The 16764-nt window shown below is 42.8% G+C and overlaps 1 protein-coding gene and 1 long non-coding RNA gene across 3 annotated transcripts in view; one reads left to right on the top strand and one right to left on the bottom strand.

The window, feature by feature from the left end:
* Positions 1–4308, top strand: part of LOC141781516 (uncharacterized) — a 130825-nt gene extending 126517 nt beyond the window's left edge. The window contains exon 2 of the long non-coding RNA XR_012596884.1: positions 4158–4308. This is a non-coding gene — a long non-coding RNA (uncharacterized LOC141781516). The remainder of the gene's footprint in view (positions 1–4157) is intronic.
* A 271-nt stretch (positions 4309–4579) lies between these two features.
* Positions 4580–14687, bottom strand: hao1 (hydroxyacid oxidase (glycolate oxidase) 1). 2 transcript variants are annotated; one of them, XM_074657322.1, is made up of 8 exons: positions 14489–14687; positions 9355–9506; positions 7585–7849; positions 7230–7402; positions 7010–7101; positions 6572–6730; positions 5132–5201; positions 4580–4860 (listed from the first exon to the last, which is right to left on the bottom strand). In XM_074657322.1, exons 1-8 carry the CDS (start codon positions 14623–14625, stop codon positions 4793–4795), a joined length of 1116 nt encoding a protein of 371 aa, XP_074513423.1. In that variant the 5' UTR covers positions 14626–14687; the 3' UTR covers positions 4580–4792. The 2 variants fall into 2 exon arrangements, with proteins under 2 accessions (XP_074513423.1, XP_074513424.1); XM_074657323.1 differs by having other exon boundaries at positions 9355–9408; positions 14489–14623.
* Between the last annotated feature and the right edge of the window lie 2077 nt (positions 14688–16764).

The following is a 16764-nucleotide window of genomic DNA, read 5'->3' as shown; positions in this document are numbered from 1 at the left end:
GTGTGTGTGTGTGTGTGTTTTCGGTACGTTGTGTGTTAATTGTTACTTCCTTTTTCATTTACAGTATCTAAACTCAGTCCAACTGAAATTTTAATTCTTTGTCTTTGTGAGAAAACAAAAATTCTACCATATAAACCAGGGGTTCTCAGCCTTTTGTACCTTGAGGCCCACGTCCGATTGTTAAAATAATTCCGAGGACCACTTTCCCAAATAAATGACAAACTTGGCTATAAATATGTGTTATGCCACCGTCAGGTGTAATGACCCACATAAATATTCAGCTTACCCTCACCCATCACTGCCTGCCATTATGAATCCAAACTATTCAGAGTCATATTTCCTCACCACACGCTGTGGAGCTTTTACTGGTGCAGGGTTGTCTCCAACATCACTTTGCATTTTAAAAAATGTTCCATTTTGTGTCACTGCATCCGAGACATATATGTCTGTAAAGGGGAGGCTCGTGGGTCCCCATAGAACCCGTTTTCATTCACATATCTAGAGGTCAGAGGTCAAGGGATCTCTTTGAAAATCACCATGACAGTTTTTCCTCGCCAAAATTTAGTGTAACTTTGAAGTGTTATTTAGCCTCCTTCCCGAAAAGCTAGCATGGCATGGTTGGGACCAAGGGATTCCTTAGGTTTTTTAGTTTCAGTTTTTTAGTTTCCTCTAGCTTTAAAACCCGCCCGCTACAACCTCTGACAAACAGAATAGCAGCCGTCGGATTTTGAAGAGGTTAATCAGTACCACTATGTGGTACTCTGAGGCCCACCAGTGGGCCCCGGCCCAGTGGTTGAGAATACCTGGTTTAATCTATTCCTTACCATATTTCTCTGTTTTTGGTTTTAGTAAGGTGATTAAGAAAAACACACCACACCACTTTCCCATCATGACCTGCCGCAGATGCTTGGCTCACATGATCGTAACGTGATAGGCCAGAGGTCGGATCAGTTCCAGTGAGGCTCCGGCTTTGGCATCCCGGACTTCAGGTGTGAATCTGAATCTGACCAAGCCAGTTTGAGCAACCAGATTTTTTTTTTTTTACTTGACTTGAATTTTTAGATCTGAATTGAACTGATTGAATTTAAGAAATTCAATTATAGTTTTTGAATATATATATTCACAAAAACTCACAGTGTACTTTTGAGAGTAAACTGTCTGTTAACTGTCACAGCCTCTGTGAGCTGTATATCAGGCTTGGCTAAGGCAGGACACATAGAAACCTCAAGTGTCTGTTACACCCAAATGAGCAAGGAACATTATTATTCCCAGATATCAACACACACACACACACATATATATATATACTGGAAAAACAAAGTTTGGAAACTTGTGTTTGGTGGATTATTTCTCTGTTGTTACAATGCTAATGGTCATTGTATTTTACATCGTTGGAAAGCCTGTTTATTTACCTTCGCAATGATGTCCAACTTGTAAGGATCATGCATTTGTGGGATGAGCAGCACAGCTGATTATGTGGGTAGCGCCCAAGAAACATTTGCCAAAATGCTCAGCCAATGGTAAACAGTGTATTCTCATAAGGCTACCAGGAAGCCTGCAATGACTGCCCTTCACCGTCAGGCCAGTTTGCGCTGGTGTCGACAACACAGACAATGGAACCTGAACATGTGGGGGAATGTCATGTTCAGTGATGAGTCCAGGTTCTGTCTGTGAAAGTTGGATGGCAGGGTCAACGTATGGAGACGACGTGGAGAATTGTTGCCCCGATGGAGTAAGAGCTTTTGGTGGGGGCAGATGTGGGTCTGCATCTCCCTCACTGGCAAAACAAGGCTTGTCATCATTGAAGGCCATCTCAATGCAGTGAGATATCGGGATGAGATTCTGCAGCCAGTGGCGATCCCATATCTCCACAATCTGGCACCTAACTTCATCCTCCAAGATGACAACGCTCGCCCCCACAGAGCCAGGGTTATCACAGACTACCTCCACAATGTGGGAGTAGAGAGAATGGAACGGCCTGCCAAGAGTCCACACCTCAACCCAATTCAACACTTGTGGGATCAGCTTGGGCGTGCTGTACGTGTTAGAGTGACCAACACAACCTCGTTGGCTGACCTGCAACGAATCCTGGTTGAGGAATGGAACGCCATCCCACAGCAACGTGTGACCAGGTTGGTGACCAGCATGAGGAGGAGGTTCCAGGCTGTTGTGGCTGCGTATGGATCTTCCACCCGCTACTGAGGCTCCTGACGGTGTATTAAATGAATAAAGTGTAAAATTGCCAATATGTCTTGTTTGTTCCTTGTTACTGATAAAGAGTTCAATCATCCAATCCACCAAACAACTCAAAACAAGAGTCAACACCAACAGGAGAATACACTGTTTACCATTGGCAGAGCATTTTGGCAAATTTTTCTTGGGCGCTCCCCACATAATCAGCTGTACTGCTCATCCCACAAATGCATGATCCTTACAAGTTAGACATCATTGCGAAGGTAAATAAACAGGCTTTCCAACGATGTAAAATACAATGACCATTAGCATTGTAACAACAGAGAAATAATCCACCAAACACAAGTTTCCGAACTTTGTTTTTCCAGTTTATATACATACATATATAGGAGGACAAAGAGTCTCCCACTAATTTCACTTTCCTTCTTGTCACAAACATGTCCTGTTATCTCAGAATAACATATCAATTAAAGTAGACATTAATTTGCATTAAAAATCAGTTTTCTTAAGTTTATTCACAATTAGGTTTTTTCTATTGTGTCTGAGTCTGCATCTCAGGAACGTGGATAGTTGTAAAATTGGGAGGATGGGTTCATAAACCCTTATCTTATCGATCTGTATCTTAATTTTGTTTTCTCCAGTTTCTGCTTGCCAGTTTCAAAATGTACAAAACTTCAGTTCCTTTGGTGGTTAGTTAAATATTGGATATTAATTCATGTACATTTTAATGGCAGAATTAGTTTCATTCTGATTCTCGTCATCAGTTCATAGTGTCTTACTGGTTGGACTGGTTGTCAGACAACCGACAGAGTCATCATTCAATAAACTGAGTTTATCCAGGCCAGTGATAAATTATGAGTCTCACCACTTAGTGACTTGCGGTCACTAACAGCTTTTGGAAGAAGTTTTAAGAATTTAGAAAATAAAGTCATCATCATTTTCACGTTTCCATATTTTTTATCATCGGGTCGTCAGGCTACACAACGGACAGCTGATGCAGCTGTGCCTCACATCATATTTAAATTTGCGTCGCATTAAAATGCTGGCTCCGAGGCAAAGGATGTCTCATTTGTTAAACGCCTGTTGCCTCGACTCCTTCTCTCCTCACATCTCTTCCTCGATTCCTCCGCTCGCATCTCCCGCCGGCGGGACTAAGACGCGAGGAGAGTAGCCGAGGAAAGGAATCGAGGATGTACAAACTGGGAAATGAGAAAGGCTTTTTAACTTTGTCTACTTTATAACACTACTCATCCAATTTATTTGCTTCGGTCGCCATCACACGAGCACGTCTCCTCTCCGTCACTACATACACCCGATCACACAGGTGTATCATGATCTGTTGATCAAGTTCAGCTAGAGGCGGGACTTGACCCCTCTGATCCCTCTTTACTTGGTAAAATAGAGCGCTGAAGGGGTGACATATTTTTAGAGGGCCAACCTAGAAGTTAGCATCGCCCAGGTTAAGCTTGTGTTAACCACAGACCTTATTTCTTTCATCTAACCTTTGAGACGAGGGAACCGGAAGCGCTAAAATGTTCATCTCCAGGTTTTAGGACTCATTCCTACAGCACTCTATAAGGACAGTAACATTATATTTACCTCCGCCAAGGCTGAAGGCCTAGGAAGGAGGTTATGTTTTCACCGGCGTTTGTTTGTTGGTTTGTTGGTTGTTTGTCCGTTAGCAGGATTACTCCAAAAGTCCGCAATGGATTTGAATTACATTTTTTGGAGGGGTGGGGTGTGGCACAATGAACAATCCAGTACATTTTGTCATCGATCCGTATCATGATCATGATTTTTTTGAATAACTCCGCTCAGCCTGTGCATTAACACCACAGGGTATAACACATGCGCAGTGTAACTGATGATGCGTTCATGACGCGTCACCCAGCCTCTTTCCTTCTGCCAGCAGAGAGAGGGACAGAGAGAAAGCGGTGGTGGAGGGAGGGGGGGGACAACTGTAGATTTGGCGTTTTTTCACATTAAACTCTGTGAAATTACAGTTGAGTTGGACCAAAGCACACTTGGTGATTGTTGGAAAGAGTAACAACGGTGGTTTAGGTGAGTTTTATTTTGCTTCTGTCCAGTTTGAATGAAGTGTTTTACGATGCTCCGCTACGTACAGCTGATCTCAACATAAACAAAAATACACGTGGATGATGGTGCAAGCTGAACAGAGAGGGGGAAGGGGGGTGGAGGTCTGCGCTCTCCGAGTGCCATTCTAGTATTGATACCTATTTTAACCCTTTATTGTCACAGGAACAATGGCATGGTAACCATTACCATTGGTTGAGTTCACCTCTTCACACAGTCAGCACAACAGTGGATCAATTTTCAATGCTTTGACACCAAATACATTCAATGACCACATCTTTCAAAACTCCTGAAATTAATTTTAATCACTTACTTCAAGACATTGAGCAGTATTACACCACAGTCTTACATTAGATTTGATGATGTGCTATTTTCAGTAGAACCAGTGGCAGCAACACATTTTAACAAACAAGTCTGAATACAATAATTAGTAAATGAATTTGACGAATGTCCAGCGATCAATCAAGAATGTATTGTCGTGTGATTCCAGCAGCAGATTCTTCTCTCACATCCTGGAGGTGAACTCCACTCTCCTGACCAGCGACCTGCTCACCTCAGATACAGAACGACAACCTGCACACACACACACACACGCGCGCAGAATGGAGAAAAATAGTTGATAGGTGGGAAATAGATTCCCTGTGTGTGTGTGTGTTTGTGTGTGAGTGTGTGTTTGTGTGTGTGTGTGTGTGTGTGTGTGTGTGTGTGTGTGTGTGTGTATATGTGTGTGTGTGTGTGTGTGTGTGTGTGTGTGTGTGTGTGTGTGTGTGTGTGTGTGTGTGTGTGTGTTTGTGTGTGTTTGTGTGTGAGTGTGTGTTTGTGTGTGTTTGTGTGTGTGTGTTACCTGACAGGGCCATAGCCAGCCGCAGCTCCTCTTTCAGAAGTTCCAGGATCTCTGTGACTCCCTGTTCCCCCTGGACACACAAACACACAGACACACACACACACACACATAACAAGTTGTGTGTCACATTATAGAGTGTAGTTTTGTAAATTGCATCTAATAATCTGAGGTTTTTAATAATAACCATATTTGTTGTTTGTTTACATGTTAATGAGTCCAAAAACACACATACACCAGTCAGCCATAACATTAGTACAGCATCGTGCACCCTGACCGGTCTGCGGCTACGCAGCCCCATACACAACAAACAGTGATGCACTGTGTGTTCTGACACCTTTCTATCAGAACCAGCATGAACTTTTTCAGCAGTTTGAGCTCCAGTAGCTCTTCTATTGGATCAGACAACACGGGCCAGCCTTCACAGTAAACATTGTAAACATGAGTTTATGGTCTCAATCGCTAGTTTCAAGTCTTCTTTAACACAGCATGATGTTCATTTAGTAAATGATGGTCCCATTTAGAGTCAAACAGACCATAAAGCAGGGGATAGATTGGTCCAGGGATGACTTATTTTTGTAGGCCAACCAGGAAGTTAGCATCGCCCTGGTTCCCTCGACAAAAAGCCAATGGGATTGTTCCATTGGGTTTTAGATTATTGCAGAAAACAAACGTTTATGGTACTTACACGTTTTGTTCCATAAAATTATCTTTACAAATGAACACCACTAGTGTTAAAAAGCTAACGTTAGACTATAAACGAACTACAACACGGTAGCATGAGCGCGAATATACACAACGAGTCGGCGTAATGACGTTCAGTAACCTCATTTAGCCACTTGTTAGCAACCGCCTTTTTTAAGACACGTAAAAGCTTCAAAATTCACGAGTGGGATATCTACTGATGTATTTTATGTCGTAGAACAAAACGTTAAAATCTCTTCAGCTTGTGTTAACCACAGACCTTATTTCAGGCATGTAACTAAAAACAAAAATAAAAACAGAACTCATTGACTTCCAGACGAGGGAACCAGAAGTGCTAAAATGCTAACCCATTTTCGGGTTTTAGTCCTGCACCACTCTATACTTTAGGGCGTGGCTACCTTGTGATTGGCAGGTCGCTACCACGGCGTTGTCCGTGTTTTCTTACCATTTTAACCCTTTCATTTTGGTCTCCTAAAAATGTCTTAGTCAGCGTTCGGTTGTACTTAGCTCCACCTTCTCGTGTCACTTCTGCCAAACTTCGTGGCGTCAAAATGGCAGTCCACAAACCAGTGGGTGACGTCATGGTGACTACGTTCACTTCTTATATACAGTCTGTGGTGGTAGCCAACAGATTGTAACATTGCTCTACAGATATGGCATCAGAATGATTGGTGTTGGGACTCTCAGCCCCCCCTCCTGATTAAAATCCCTATGAGACAGATGAGAGTGGTGCTTCACCTGACAGGCGAGGCCCCACAGCACTGGTCGGCCAACGAAGACAGCCTTTGCTCCCAGAGCTAAGGCCTTTAGGACGTCCGTCCCTCGCCGCACTCCTCCGTCCATGTAGACATCACAGCGACCCTGCACTGCCCTCACCACCTCCTCCAACACATCGAGCTACACACACAAACACACACACACACTTACTTTACTTCATATTTATACCGTCACATCAAGTACATATAAAGGGTGTCTGGTGATATTCTATGTTGATCTTATAGTCAACAAACCCCATGAAAAAAACGAAACCACTAACAAGTAGGGTCTTATATATCATATTCCTCTGTGCCATAGAGCTCTTGCCTCAGACATCAGACATATCAGAGAAGGATGACACTGTCTAGTACCTGGTATTTCATACAAGAACAACCCCCCCCCACACACACACACACAGACCGTGGCAGGAACCCCATCCAGTTGTCGAGCTCCGTGATTGGACACCAGGATGCCATCAACACCATAGTTCACAGCCTGGGCAGCATCCTCACCTGACCACACACACAAACAATCACTGCTGAACGTTCATCTTGATCCAGTTCATCTTGATCCAGTCAAACAAACATATACATATATATATATATAAGCAAAAGGTATGTGTGTGTGTGTGTGTGTGTACCATTAAGTACTCCTTTCACAATCACAGGTAGGTGTGTGTGTTTTTTTAGCCACGTGATATCGTCCCAACAGAGAGTGGGGTCTATTGCTTTTGCAACATAAACAGCCAAACCACTATCATTGCCATAGTTCCCCTCAGAGAAAGCTAGGGAGGCTGATGAGAAGTTAGACATGCTGGACACACACACACACACACACACACACACACACACACACACACACACACACCAAGAGAGAGAGAGAGAGAGAGAGAGAGAGAGGAGAGAGAGAGAGAGAGTGAAGAGTTAGAGTGGGATACACACTGTAAATGTGGGAAGTGATTACATGTTCCTCTGCTGTTGCTGTTTGGTTCCTACCTCAGGTGTTGGGGCAGTTTAAAGCGGTTGCGCATGTCATCCAATCTCCTTCCCAGGTATGGCGTATCCACGGTAACAAAGATTGCCTTGTATCCCGCCTCTTCTGCCCGGCGGACCAACGATAGCGTGAGCTCTCGGTCTTTATAGATGTAAAGCTGCAGCCACATGACGCCGCCTAGTGAGGCTGTCATCGCTGACATCACTTCCTCTATAGTGGCGGTTGCCCAGGAGCTCAGCATCATCCCTGTCCCCATTGCTTGGCATGCTGGGTAGACACATAACATTACTGGTGTCAATGGTTTAAAAGAGGGCTAAAGATAAGTTATGATCAGATTCTAGCCAGAACCTTATCAAATCTTGAACATGGACTCCTCCATTGATCTAGATAACTCCAGTGATGAGCCTCAGACCTATACATCCAAATCTGATTCTTTACCTTAGAAAAGGAATTATCTTTTTTCTTTTCTTTTTGTCATCGTCAAGTCAAACCCTTCACTTCGGTATGCAAATATTCCTGTAATTGATGTGATCCAAAAATGACCGCATGGGCCTTTAAAAAGACCATTGTATATATTCGGTATAAGATATATAAACTGGGAAAAAAAAGTTCGGAAACTTATGTTTGGTGGATTATTTCTCTGTTGTTACAATGCTAATGGTCATTGTACTTTACATCGTTGGAAAGCCTGTTTATTTACCTTCACAATGATGTCCAACTTGTAAGGATCATGCATTTGTGGGATGAGCAGCACAGCTGATTATGTGGGTAGCGCCCAAGAAAAATTCGCCAAAATGCTCTCTCTATCATGTTCATGATATGAAGAGAAGCACAATGTTGCTGACATCAAACAAGGATAAGTATGGATTGTAGGAAGGCGACATTCAAGTTATCTTCTGTATTCTCTTCCAGTCACAGACTAGTTTACAGCCCATTCCAGGATGGAGCCTCTTTTCATTCCCCATTATTCTACATTCCTCAACCCCACAGAGGAATTCTTCTCCTCATGGAGATGGAAAGCTTCTGACCACCAGCCACATGATCAGATGTCCCTCTCGGACTAAGTGAATGCTGGATGTCTGGACATATCAAAGATTGCCAGAGATGGTTCAGGCATCAAAACAATTATTTCTCAGGTGTATTACAAGAGTTTTTATGTTATACTATACTCTCAAGTTCCATTCTATATTATTCTAACTCTCAAGTTCCATTCTATGTTATTCTATACTCTCAAGTTCCTTTCTATGTTATACTAAACTCTCAAGTTCCTTTCTATGTTATACTCTACTTTCAATTTCCATTCTGTTATACTATACTCTCAGGTTCCATTCTATATTATTCTAACTCTCAAGTTCCTTTCTATGTTATACTATACTCTCAAGTTCCATTCTATGCCAGACTATACTCTCAAGTTCCATTCTATGTCATACTATACTCTGAAATTTCATTCTGTTATACTCTCCAGTTTCATTCCATGTTATACTATACTCTCAAGTTCCATACTATGTTATACTGTACTCTCAAGTTCCATTCTATAGTATACTATACTCAAGTTCCATTTTATGTTATACTTTACTCTCAAGTTCCATTCTGTTATACTATACTCTCAAGTTCCATTCTATATTATTCTAACTCTCAAGTTCCATTTTATGTTATACTGTACTCTCAAGTTCCATTCGATGTTGTACTATACTGTTAAATTCCATTCTATGTTATACTATACTCTCAAGTTCCATTCTGTATTCCGAGTGTGTGTGTGTGTGTGTGTCTACCTCTTGCTGTAGCTGTCTCTCCGTCAGGATGAGCCATCCTCTGCATTGCTGTGGCTGCAACACAGACAGGCATGCTAAGCTTCTGGCCCAGCACAGAGACGGAGAGATCCACTCTGGACACATCTCTCAACACCCGAGGGACAAGATGCCACCTGCCCATACACACAAACACACACACACACACACACACACACACACACACACACACACACAGAGAGTGAAGGTCATGTACAGCTATTTACAATAGTTAACACACATTTGTCTTTTACAAACCCCTTCAGTCAGCACAACAGAAATCAATGTGGACTAAACTCTGGATCACATTTCATTGCTTTGACACTAAATGCATTCAATGACCATGTTTCAAAATTCATGGACTGTTTTCACACTCTGTGTGTTTACACTCCATTTTACATACTATTTTAAAAACGGTTACAAATATGCTCAAAACCTTAAATATCTAAAAAGAAATAAAAAAATTAAAATACATAAACTCCTAAATGGGACATAAGACATTGAGCACATATTAAAACATTTTTTTAATGACCTCTTAAAAGACTTGTGCCAGGTGAGGAAAGGCAGAAGTGAGGCAGAATGGTTTTGTAATTGTAGTGGGACGATGTTCCTCACGGAGGTGGAAGGTTTATGACCACCATCTGGACGTGTCTGCAGAAGATTGCCAGGGATGGACCAGGCATCAAAAAGAGAACTATTACAAGAGAGGATATGAGGTGTGATGTGGATGACAACTTGCACTGTTGTATTTCTATGTCTGTAGCTATCCTATACTAGTATCTATAGTGAATATGTATAGTTTTGTATTGCATTACAGGAATGACTTTTGTTTTTGTACAAAAAAGCCATATACTGTAAGGTAGCACCATCCATGCGATAAAGAAGTACCGTTCTTTGTGTTGTAGCGGAATATAATGATATGTTGTAATGCTATATGTTAGTGCTGTTTCAGGTCATTGTGTACTAATGAGTAACAAAGTGTTACTATGTTGGCAGCCAAATTTTGTCAGACTTCTGGAACAAGAGCTGAGATGTGTGTCAAGTGTGTTGGTTGCATTAGTTCGTTCTGGATGTGAGATTAACGGTTGTACTGAGCTGCATCTTTGTAAAGAGAACTGTCTGCAAACATTAAACAAAGGGAATTTAGTATAGAGAAATGTGAGTTACCAAAAAACTGTAAGTGGGCGCATGGTTAGCTCGGTTGGTAGAGCGGGCGCCCATATCTGGCAAAGGCTCAGTCCTAGCCGCGGTGGACCAGGGTTCGAATCCGCATGTCATCTCTCTCTCTCTCCCCCCTTTCCAAGATTCTATCCACTGTCCTATCAATAAAAATGCTTAAAAATGCCCCCCAAAAAAAACTGTAAGTTCATATCAAAGTGTAAATGTAAATTAAAACTACTTCTCAAGGTGCCTTCTCAAGTTCCTTTCTATGTTATACCACACTCTCAAGTTCCATTCTATGTTATACCACACTCTCAAGTTCCTTTCTATGTTATACCACAGTCTCGAGTTCCATTCTATGTTATACCATACTCTCAAGTTCCATTCTATGTTATACCACACTCTCAAGTTCCATAGTATGTTATACTATACACAGAAGTTCCATTCTGTTATACTATACTCTCAAGTTCCATTCTGTTATACTATATTCTCAAGTTCCACTCTATGTTATACTTTACTCTCAAGTTCCATTCTGTTATACTGATTTTCGGTACCCTCTGAGACCCAACGGACAATAGTCTTTAAGAAGCTGTAGCGCAGTGGTGTAATGGAGGGTAAATGCAGGTATACGGGGTACACCCACCTATCAGCCAAAAAGCCATTGGATAGTATGGGATAGTATACCCACTTCCTCCCCAGCAACCTACTACCCATCTACCTAGTAGTATACCCACCTTATCACTGACCACTACGCCACTGCTGTAGCGGGCTCAGTCTTAAAGACTGTGAAGTGAAGAAACTGGTGTCATATGAAACTAGAAAAACCTAAAGAATCCATTGGTACCAAGCATGTCTGGAATGTGAATGTAAATGGGTTCTATGGGTACCCACGAGTCTCCCCTTTACACACATGCCCACTTTATGATAATCACATGCAGTTTTTTGCATGCAATGTGTTATTTTCTCCTATTCTAAAATGGTGTATTTGAATATTTCTGCATACTGGGGTCCCTAAACTGTCTTGGAATTACATAAATTGGGTATCACTGTAAAGCTGAGACTCTTGTGGATCCAATGAGCCCAACTGTATTCATGTGTGATGATGTTAGTCCCCATAGTAGCCATTTCATTGTAGTCCATATTTTGAAACGTGACCTCAATGCATAAAATGACTTGTGGTGACCTCTAGGATAATCACAGCCTCATGAAACTTTACAGTCTCAAACTATAGACCTTCAGAGGAGCATTCAGAGGATGGATGGCTTTCCTAGGTAGATTGACAATAAGAAGGTTTCTGAGCAGTTTCCACAACAGAAGTGCTCGCCATCCAATCACCAAAAAATGCAATTCTTGCAGAAATCTCCAAATGTCTTTGTGTCTTATTTTTGGAGGGATATTTTAAATCATTTTTATCAATTCTCCAGTGGTGGTTAAATGGTTAAATTTAGCACCAAATCTGTGTAACAAATGGTATCAACCCAAAAATGGCAGAGCATGGGGATGACCATCATATACCTCTATGATAATGTTCTAAACCCTTATACACTTTCACAATTAATTCTAATTCATGAGTTATTATTTATTTCTGATTGATGACTAGAACAACTTGACATCTCACAGTGCTGATATGCATATCAAATTAATCTTCAGGTTCCCAGCTTTCAGATGATGTACACCACTTCTATGTGACATCTACTGTTGACCTGCTATCTCCCCCTAAAGACCCCCTGTACCACCCTAAAAAAGACAAAACTGGGTCTATATTGGCCTCTTAGTGACTTAACAGATATTTATTTAACCCTATCTATTGCACAATGGTGACTGAGCCTATGGCCCACTGATGTAAGCCTTTGCATTTGCAGTATTACCAACTGGGTGTCGCACGCACGCACGCACGCACGCACACACACACACACACACACACACACACACTGTTGTTTGGCAAGAGGTGACACCAGGTTACTGTAACTGTTAATCAAGGTTTAATCAAACATTTCATCTCACTGTGTCCTCACACTAAATACAGTTTAAATAGAGTTTGTTTTTAGATACAGTGGGACTAGTTGATGAGTGTACAATACTGAGCAGAGCCGCTGTAATCATTAACCTGCTGGAGGCTCTTCTTCATGACCTCTGAGGGGGGTTCCTGCTCCGCTCTGCTCAGTTTACACAAGATAAAGACGCGTTATGAAGGCCACAACAAACCCAAAGGATTGTGGGTATCGTGGTCATGCCCCTTCATACCTGGTTATTTCCACATATACTAACATATCCATATACATTTATACATAGTATTGAGTGAAGAATGTTATTTAAGAGGGTCTGCACGGTGGTGCAGTGGTCAGCACTGTCGCCTCACAGCGGATCAGAAGGTTCCCGGATCGAATCCGGCTTGGGGGTCCTTCTGTGTGGAGTTTGCATGTTCTCCCTGTGTTAGTGTGGGTTTTCTCCGGGTTCTACGGTTTCCTCCCAAAGACATGCAGGTTAATTGTTGACTCTAAATTGCCCGTACATGTGAATGTGAGCGTGAATGGTTGTCTGTCTCTGTGTGTCAGCCCTGTGATAGTCTGGAGACCTGTCCAGATTGTACGCCGCCTTCGCCCAATGTCAGCTGAGATCGGCTCCAGCACCCCCACGAGCCTGAGTAGGATAAGCGGTTACAGATAATGGATGGATGGATGTTATTTAAGGCTGCTATGGCAAAATGGACCAAACTCCCGCCAAAGCAGGCCCTCTTCCAATATGATGTGCCTTGGTAGCATGAGAGCTGTAGGAGAAAATACATGCCAACATTGTTTTAAAACAAAAAAAAACTCTCTTAGAATACCTTATTAAATATATTATTTTATGTATTTTGTATTGAAATCTAGGCAACTGCATAAAGTTATGCACATATTGTATGAACACAAGAATAAGTACAGAGAAGTACATGCATGAGTGGGACTGCTGCCACATTAGTCAAAAGAGAACGGTGACTGACTAGTCACATTTAGAAACTAGAATGGCACTCGGAGAGCGCAGACCTCCGCCAAGCTGCCCGAGTACGATTGCCCCCCCCCTCTCCGTTCAGCTTGCGCCATCATCCACGTGTAATTTTGTTTATGTTGAGATCAGCTGTACATAGTGGAGCATCGTAAAACACTTCATTCAAACTGGACAGAAAAAACAAAATAAACTCACCTAACCCGTCGTTTTACTCTTTCCAGCAATCACCAACTGTGCTTTGGTCCAACTCAACTGTAATTTCACCAAGTTTAATGTGAAAAAACGCTGAATCTACAGTTGCCCCCCCCTCCCTCCACCCCCCGCTCTCTCTCTGTCCCTCTGTAGGCAGAAGAAAAGATGCAGGGTGACGTGTTATCAGTTACACTGCACATGTCCTAAAGCCTGTGGTATTAATAAACAGGCTGGCCGGAGTTATTAAAAAAAAATCCCGAAGCTGGATTATTATCCGGATCGCCACCAAAATCTAACGGATTGTTCATTGTGCCACACCCAACCCCTCCAAAGAATTTCATTCAAATCCATCGCGGACTTTTGGAGTAATCCTGCAAACGGACAAACAAACAAACCAACAAATCAACGCCGGTGAAAACATAACCTCCTTCCTAGGCCTTCGGCTTTGGCGGAGGTAACAAAGCCGAATACAGCAACATGATCACAGACAGACCTGCGTTTTCACGCATGTAAAAGCTGAATGACAAGAAAATAGAAGACCTGTTTGGAAATACAGGTGTTGCACGATATTCTGGATGAATTCCACAACTGTCTGTTTTCTTTGTCATGCTCCGGTATCAGGGTGCTCAAAGCTGCAGATGACCCACGATAAAGAAGTTACAGTCCTGCTCTGTGTCTGCTGTTTCTTTAGAGTCTGAGGCACAATGCTGTTTGTAGCTTTGTTGGAACTTCATGCAACAGAGCTTCTCAATGTGTGTGTGTGTGTGTGTGTGTGTTGTACCTGTTAAAGGCAGCGACATTGTCAGCCAGTGTGCTTTGCTCATCAGCTCCTGAGCGGTAGTAGTCGTACACAGCTTTAGGAAGAACTTTCTTGGCTTCCACCTCAAAGTCCGACACGCACACGCACTGCCCCGACATCGCTGTTCACGCGGGCACCGACACACTGAGGTGGCTCGCTGTCTGTCCCCCTTGGAGACGCGGCACAGGGCTGTGGTCAGCAGGCCTGCTGTAATCATTAACCTGCTGGATGCTTCATCAGCCCCTTCCTAATCAGGACTTCTGGGGAGGGTGGGGGTGAGGGTGGGGGTGGGGGGGTTCTGCTCCGCCCTGCTCGTGTTATGAAGGCCAGAACAAACATAGAGGACAGTGGGCATCGTGGTGATGACTTGGAGCCACCTGGACCTTTATATAATGTGTGTGTTTGGACTGTTACTAGGTTAGGAGATAGAGCTGGCTGCCGCTGAACTTTGACTCCTCTGTGTGTGCTGCTACAATTGCTCTTGTATTCATTCATGATAACTGGAAAGAGACCATATCAGTCATGCTTTTATTCAGCACCTTTCTATGAATATATAAACATATATATATTAATGTTTTAAAAATGATTATTATTGGGTCATTAGTGGCGTTAAAACTAATTTGTGTGGATGCGTTATCGCAGCCCCACATCATATATTTTAAAATGGACTTTTTCTGCAGGTAATCTTTAAGTAATCTTTGACTCTCTTTCTGAATGGGACCACTCAGAGTCAGCTGTGGGTGCAGCTGCCACCACGAAACCATGAGATGGGCCACAACTTCGGCATGAGCCGCGACAGCACAGGCTGCTGCCAGACGGAAGGCCGAAGACGGAGGTTGCATCGTGGCTGCCGCTGCTGGGTTACGATACACATATTTACCTACGACCAAACAAATTACAGTTATTAAACTAATAAGGAGGAAAGAAGACATCTGATTTCATGAAAAATTGTGTGAACCAAGTCTCACATACTGTGCTTGTGCTTCTTCAAGTCAAGTGAGGTCAATTTTATTTGTATAGCCCATAATCACAAATCACAAATTTGCCTCGGGGGGGCTTTACAATCTGTACAGGATACGACACCTTCTGTCCTTTACAATACGACCCTCTTATTGGATAAGAAAAAACTTAACCAAAAAAAAACCTTTTAACAGGGAAAATAATGTTAGAAACCTCAGGAAGAGCAACAGAGGAGGCATCCCCCTTCCAGGATGGACAGATGTGCAATAGATGTCGTGTGTACAGAGTAACAATATCATGAAAATACAACATAGACAATCCATATGACAAAAAATAATACATGTAATGAGAACATATGTGAGAAGGTGGATCCAGGAGGATGTCAAGCATCTTACCAGTCTCGCCAAACAGATAGAGCCCGAGCAACACAACCTCCTCTCCACGCCAAATAGATAGATAGAGCCAGAGCAACACGACCTCCTCTCCAAGCCAAATAGACAGAGCCAGAGCAACACAACCTCCTCTCCACGCCAGATAGATAGATAGATAGAGCCAGAGCAACACGACCACCTCTCCAAGCCAAATAGATAGAGACAGAGCAACACAACCTCCTCTCCACACCAGCTAGATAGAGCCCGAGCAACACGACCTCCTCTCCACCATGGAACACCATGGAGAGGAATAGATTTTTGTTTTTAATTCACAGTTGCTCAGTAATGTAAATGTGTTACCCATGCCAATAAGCCCCCTTGGACTGAAGTAATTTGTTAGAGGTTAAATCTCCTGGAGGACGGAGGTCCAGGTCTGTCATGTGGAATGAGGCATTACCAGAGAGGAGAGGCAGAGAGACATCACAGAACGGCTGATGGTCCAGCACAGAGAGGCCTGAGTAAAAGGAGAGAGAGGACAGAGAGAGAGAGAGAGCGAGGCACACAGCAGTGCTTGTGGGACATAAACAACGGAGGGTTACTGAGAGGCATCGGCTTAAAATTAATAATGTTCTCGTCGGCACGACTACTAGGCTGAAATTATACATTGAGACTGAGACCGACCCACCAGCTAACTAATTGAAAGTTAGGGCAAAAAGATGGGTTTTGAGTTTGGATTTAAAAACCTCCACAGAATCAGACTGTCTGATGTCTATAGGGAGGTTATTCCAGAGGAAAGGGGCTCGATAAGAAAAGACCCTTTGGCCTTCTGACTTCTTTTTCACTCTGGGGACAGACAGGAGCCCTGTCTTCTGAGGGCGGAGAGTCCTGATTGGAGTATACGGTTCAAGTAGATCAGACAAGTAGGAA

The sequence above is a fragment of the Sebastes fasciatus genome, chromosome 13, assembly GCF_043250625.1.
Source record: "Sebastes fasciatus isolate fSebFas1 chromosome 13, fSebFas1.pri, whole genome shotgun sequence".
NCBI classification, from domain to species: domain Eukaryota; kingdom Metazoa; phylum Chordata; class Actinopteri; order Perciformes; family Sebastidae; genus Sebastes; species Sebastes fasciatus.
The sequence above is the reverse complement of the archived record's forward strand: the minus strand, read 5'-3'. Positions and strand labels throughout refer to the sequence as shown.